Raw genomic sequence first — 6,634 nt, 5'->3', positions numbered from 1 at the left:
AGGTTTCATAATCCTGAATCATGATTGGAGTAATACAACTTAAACTTTAAACTAGGTTTAGTTTAAAGTTTAAGTTGTATTACTCCAATCATGATTCAGGATTATGAAACCTAGTTTAAAGTTTAAGTTGTATTACTCCAATCATGATTCAGGATTATGAAACCTAGTTTAAAGTTTAAGTTGTATTACTCCAATCATGATTCAGGATTATGAAGGTTCATCACTGCTGGACCCTGACTGGAAGAGCACATCTTAAACTTTAAACTACAGTTCATTACTGCTGGACCCTGATTGGAGGAACACATCTTAAACTTTAAACTACAGTTCATTACTGATGGACCCTGATTGGAGGAACACATCTTGAATGTTAAAATAAGGTTCATTACTGCTGGACTCTGATTGGAGCAACACATCTTAAACTTTAAACTGAGGTTCATTACTGCTGGACCCTGATTGGAGGAACACATCTTAAATTTTAAACTAAGGTTCATTACTGCTGGACTCTGATTGGAGGAACACATCTTAAACTTTAAACCAGGGTTTATTATTGCTGGATCTTAATTCATGAAGGATTATGAGTAGAGATAAGATTAAAGTTAAACATATAGAACAGAGACCTTGAAAATCAACTAAAGACACAGACATAACAACAGAAGACAGCTTACATAAACTGAATGGTAACACAGTAACATGAATGTTTGGTGCTCAAAAACTGATTGCTATAAAAGATGTAATAAATTAATATAAGTCCTTTGATATTATGTCGATCAGACATTAAAAGATGGTTTTGGGAAAATATAAATAGTTTCTTAAGGTAATCTGTATTTCTGTATTAATTTATGTGTAGTCGTTTATGTTCCGCCTTTCAGTTAAACAGTTTTTCAAACAGAATTAAGAAACTATGACCATGTTGAGGTAAAAGTACCTGTAAAGCTGTAGCTACACAGAAAACAACAATACAAACCCAATGAAGGAGTTGACACTTTTACCACTTTGTTCATTTAAAATGTCTGAAAACTGGATTACGATCTATCTTAACAAAGAGTCCCTGCTCTCACAGTCACATTAACATGAAAACTAAACTATAATCAACTGACTGAGTGCATTAAAGGTCCAAGAGCTAAGGCACTGTCCACACACCTCCCAGTTACAACGATGTCTGCCCCACGTTCCAAAGCTCGGGCTATTGGTCCGGCACTGAAATATAACATAATGGCTCATCTCAGTAACATAGTAATGTGACAAAAAAATAACTCCTACACATACAAACAAATACAAGTACACAGAAGTTTTTAAACAGCCAGTGCTAAACAGTTTTCTCTATATTTATGTACTTCAACCTTCACTACACATTAGGTAAACCCGGAAGACAGCAACAAATTGTGAATTTCCTTACTTCTTTTGCTGTAAAATCTAAACAGGTAATCCCAAAGATGAACTAAATAAACATTATTATGTCAACTATGATATATTTTTCATTGTTGGCCCAATCAGATGTTACATGTTTCTTACTGTTGGATCAAAATATGTTTTTCATTGCTCACAAAAGTTTTACACTATCTATAATTGAGAGTTATAATTTTCCTATTTACCATTCAGTGGTGCCCTCTATATGCAAACATTTTCTTTACGCATGCCACAAGCCTTGCACTTCCCTGTTGGAATTAGTACATTCCAACATGTCTCTCATGCAAATCATCATGCATCATCTATTAATCAATAGTAGCACAGTATGCTCACATGACACATATAACTCCCTCTACACTCCTCTACTGAACATTCACTTCGAAGTTTGGCAGAAGGTGTGATCTCTGGAGTACTTATCAGAAAGACATTTTCAGTATAGGAAAATTATAACTTCTGATATGGTACTTACCTCTACTCACAAGATTAGCTAGAATCCCACGTTGAGGAGTATAGGAAAATTATAACTTCTGATATGATACTTACCTCTACTCACAAGATTAGCTAGAATCCCACATTGATGAGTACAGGAAAATTATAACTTCTGATATGGTACTTACCTCTACTCACAAGATTAGCTAGAATCCCATGTTGAGGAGTACAGGAAAATTATAACTTCTGATATGGTACTTACCTCTACTCACAAGATTAGCTAGAATCCCACGTTGAGGAGTACAGGAAAATTATAACTTCTGATATGGTACTTACCTCTACTCACAAGATTAGCTAGAATCCCACATTGAGGAGGAGGAAGGACCGGTGCGAGGGAATAACAGAAGCACCCCTGAAAGCATCTGAAGGATATCCCTGACCATGAGAGAAAGAGATCCAGAGATCAGAGGAGGGGAACCACACCACTTCTGAGCCAGGTATACTCTTCATCCTTGTGTGTAATTCGTAAAATACATGGGCAGAAATTGTGATGTGTAGAGTGGCTAGGGAGAGTCAGACCGTATTCAGCAAGTCAACTATATCCAAAACCTCCTCTACAGAGTAGCGACATCCACACAAGGCTAGGATGAGGATCATACCATGTTCACTTACAACCCGGAATTGGAGATTAAGACCCGCTCCAATTCCTGAGTACTACACAAGGATCAACACCCTACAGCAAACAGGGACTGGGCATCCAGCATCGAGAGGATGGATTCAACTTTGTGTAAGGACTTATATTGATTGGTTCACTTGAATCCAACACCTCAATGCTGGGAACTAATGTCCACACGAAGGTAGGATGAAGGCTCCTAATCAAAAGGGGTGAACTGCATGTGCAACTGATCAACTCTGTGTGGTATGGAATGTGTAGCAGGAGGCCATGTCAACCATCAAGGTGATGGATCAACTCAACTGTATGTGTAAATGAATAGTAGGAGGCCATGTCAACCAGTTCGGTTATGGATCGACTCCACAGTAATGGAAATAATATAATGAGGCCACATCAGCTTGTAAAGTGACTGATCAACTCCAATGGTTGTGGATACTACTGAACATGTAAATAGTACAAGTCGGCCACATCATCCAGGAAGGTGACGGATCAACTCCTGTGATAGTGTAAATAGTATCATGAGGCCACGTCTTCCAGCAAGGGGACGGATCAACTCCTGTGGAGGCCACTTAACATCTACACCACCCTACTCTCGACTGAATGGTTATAGCCAATTTGGTAGTGGAACTCATTCAGAAGGGTGCCTCCATGGTCAACCACCCCAGCAGCTTGGAACTGGAAAGTGGCAAGGACTCACATACTCCACTCTAAGAAGGGGGTCAGAATGTGTTGCAGAGTTTGGAGGAACATCATCACCGGAGACAGTGCAATGAGTGACCACAATACCCTATTTTGAATGGCTGCCAATCCCTGGTTTTCTTGGGGACCAGAAAAAGATGGGAATAGAACTCCTACAAGGATGGTGAACCAGTTCGATAGCCCACTGTGAAAGCAAATCCTGAACTGCCTTTGACAAACACTGGTGAGTCACAGGATCTTGAGGAGGAGGAAAGGAAATGGGTGAGGAGAAACAGGAGGCAGGGAAAGAAATGTGAGAAAGAGACCCTCTGAAAGAACCTTTGTCACCCATTGATCCTCAACATAGGAGAGCCAGCGAGGAAGAAAATCCAACAAACAAGCTTCCACAGTACTGTTGATAATGGGTGATACGTCACTGACGACCTCAATGAAAAGAAGTATCCGGATTTGAAGGAACGAGTAAAGGATGGGAAACTGGAATAGGTGGCTTGGAAGGCTCTGGTCATGACAAACAGGCCACAAAAGTTGAAAGGGTGGAATATTGTCAGGAAGATGTTACCCACAGCTCGATATAATCAGAGATGGTGTTAAAGGATATAATGTCAAAGAAAAGGAGCAAGACGTATATCCCTCTGACAAGTGGAGAGTAAATTAACACAAGCCAGAATGGAGTCCTTACTGGTAATGTCCCAACAACAAAGAAACCACGTATGTAATGACAGAGCCTAGGAAGAAATATGGGCCAAAGTGGAATAGAGAAGGTGAAGGGTAACGGCAGAAAATCCCTCAAGATTTCTGGGGAGAGCCTCTGAGAAGAGATCTATACAGATACCAGAGAAGGGTAGTAATGGTAAGACAAAGGCGAGAATATTGGGCACGTGGGAGACTAACATTAGATTCGGGAGCCGCTCCCCAAGGTAATAAGGAACCCAACAACTGGTAATCCAAAAAGGGATATTCTGCCCAATGGTAAGCAAGGGCGTACTGATCAGAGGCTCTCGGGGTCAATGCATACTGATCCCTTCACCTAAATGGAAGAGAAAGTGATTTGCATGGACCCGAATATCAGCAGAAGGAGGAAATACCAAAAGTGGTTGAGAAGAATGCTAATGCAACAAAGAAGGACGAAGGGAATAAGAAATAGGGGAAGAGACAAAACATCACAAACCTGAGATACAAAATCTGTGAAAGTCGAAGAAGGCCAAGGTGAATCCTCAGCCTGAAACTGGGAAGGAACGGCAAACTCGGGAGGAGTAAAAAGACAATCAAAAATGTCATCATGCTAAATAACGTCAGTAATCTCTGAAGGAACTGGAGTGACATCAAGGGAAAAAGGGTGACCCAAGTAGCATTCAATCTCCCAACGAACAAAATCAGAAAGATGCACAGTCCGAATGCCTGCACCCGAGGTACGAGTTAGAAGATTGGTCATTGGTGTGATCCCCAAAGTGGTAACGTTGACTTTCGATTTCATAACTCACGAAAACCACACACAATTGTCTAGTGCAGTGGGAGAAATGTGGTAATGTAAGAAAACAACACTTCAAACAAAATCAAAAATGTGTCACACGGGATGGGCGAAGCACAAAAGAAAATGTCTGTAATCGAAAGCTGCCAAACGAGAAGTTAAGGTTCAGTAGAGGAGTGTAGAGGGAGTCACATGTGACACGTGAGCATACTATGCTACTATTGGTTAATAGATGACGCATGATGATTTTCAGGAGACACACTTTGGAATGTACTAATTCCAACAAAGAGGAGCGCAAGGCTTGTGGCATGTGTAAAGAAAATATTCACATATAGAGAGCGGCACTGAACGAGAATAGCTATTCTTGTTAAAGGAGGTAAGTACCATATTGGAATATGTACTTTAAAATATACACAATATATCAAGTGGTTTATGAAAAGTTTCATTTTAGATACATTTGATACATATTGAAAAACTGAACAAATAATTACCCCAAGTAGGCATTCATACTGTGGAGATTTGACGGAAGTGGGGTTCCTTCACTCATCTCGGTAATTCCTTCTCTTACAAGTTCTTCTTTCTGCATAAAGATGAAAATAGTGATTCATGTATAAAATTAACTTTGTGCAACAGTTATTCTAAATAGTGGTTCATGTATAAAATTAACTTAGTGCAACAGTTATTCTAAATAGTGGTTCATGTATAAAATTAACTTACTGCAACAGTTATTCTAAATAGTGGTTCATGTATAAAATTAACTTACTGCAACAGTTATTCTAAATAGTGGTTCATGTATATGATAGGAAAGGAATAAGCAACAAATTAAGTTTTTATTGAAATTGTATGTCATCTAAAACTGTGTGTGAGAGCACTTCTAAAGAATCAAACAAATCAATCAAAGAATAGAAAAAAAAGAAAGACAAGAATAGTTCACCAAACTCTAACAAAGACAGAAACAGTTCATAACAAAAAACTTTCAATTATTTGAAAGTCCAGATATAAAGTTGTTGTGGAATGGTTTAAGTGATGATTGTGTGTTTGTTATTGGATTGAATTGTTTGAAAGTCCAGATTATACAGTTAATTTTATTTTTAGGTGTTTTTTTCTTCTTTTTTTGTTGTTTGTATCAATTTCTCTCAATCCACTTATAGAACTTAATACTACACATTTTTTTCAATTTTTTATTTCTTCCTGTCAACACAGTTGTGTTTGGTTATTCATTTTGAATTATGAATTCCGAATTCTAAGTTACCACTTCGGAGGTTATATCTTTTTTAAATTTTTTGAGAACTATGTAAATGTTGTATTGATAAGTTATTTACTAAAAACACTGCTGGTTTATAATTATTGGTTTTGAATTTGAGGATTTTTGGTGCCTAGTGTTAAAGATTTAAGATAATTAACTGGTGTCAAAATCATTAGAAATTAAGCCATACATTACATCTCCTAGTATCTAATGTTCATAAGTATAACACATTTTGATCCAGAACAAATATTAAGTACTTTTATTGAAATCGTCAAAGTTTACTCTCAACCATTTTCCAGGATCTTGGATTTACCCCAGATTTTGTACATTCTGCTCTCAAACCAAATATTAATGAAATTAAAAGACAAGGAATTCGGGTTGTCAGTAATGCTGGAGGAATCAACCCTTTTAGTTGTGCTTCGGCCCTTCAGCAAGTGATCAAGAAGGCGGGAGTGGATCTAAAGGTTGCCGTGGTCACTGGAGATGATTTAATGGGCAAGGTTAGTGAGAAACTTGATATGAGAGCACAAATTAAATATCAGAACATGAGCACTGCCAAACGAGAAGTGATAGGTGGATTAGAGGGAGTCATATGGGTGTGAGTGTCCATGTGGCACTACTAGTGATGGAGGTTTGTCGATTGATAATTTGCATGTGAGAATCAGTTTAAACCATGTGAATAGAGGGGTACATAGAAGTGAAAAGCTTGAGG

General features: G+C 38.2%; 1 protein-coding gene across 1 annotated transcript in view; it reads right to left on the bottom strand.

Moving 5' to 3' along the window:
• Nucleotides 1-5,262, bottom strand: part of LOC106474603 — a gene marked incomplete at its 3' end in the record, with an annotated part of 14,696 nt that extends 9,434 nt beyond the window's left edge. The window contains exons 1-2 of the mRNA XM_013935293.1: nucleotides 5,168-5,262; nucleotides 1,098-1,197 (exon numbers count right to left, since the gene is read on the bottom strand). Coding sequence (XP_013790747.1) covers nucleotides 1,098-1,197; nucleotides 5,168-5,262 — 195 coding nt within the window. The remainder of the gene's footprint in view (nucleotides 1-1,097; nucleotides 1,198-5,167) is intronic.
• Between the last annotated feature and the right edge of the window lie 1,372 nt (nucleotides 5,263-6,634).

This window comes from Limulus polyphemus, unplaced genomic scaffold (assembly GCF_000517525.1).
Source record: "Limulus polyphemus unplaced genomic scaffold, Limulus_polyphemus-2.1.2 Scaffold7421, whole genome shotgun sequence".
In the NCBI taxonomy this organism is placed as follows: Eukaryota; Metazoa; Arthropoda; class Merostomata; order Xiphosura; family Limulidae; genus Limulus; species Limulus polyphemus.
This window is presented reverse-complemented; position numbering and strand designations above follow the sequence as displayed.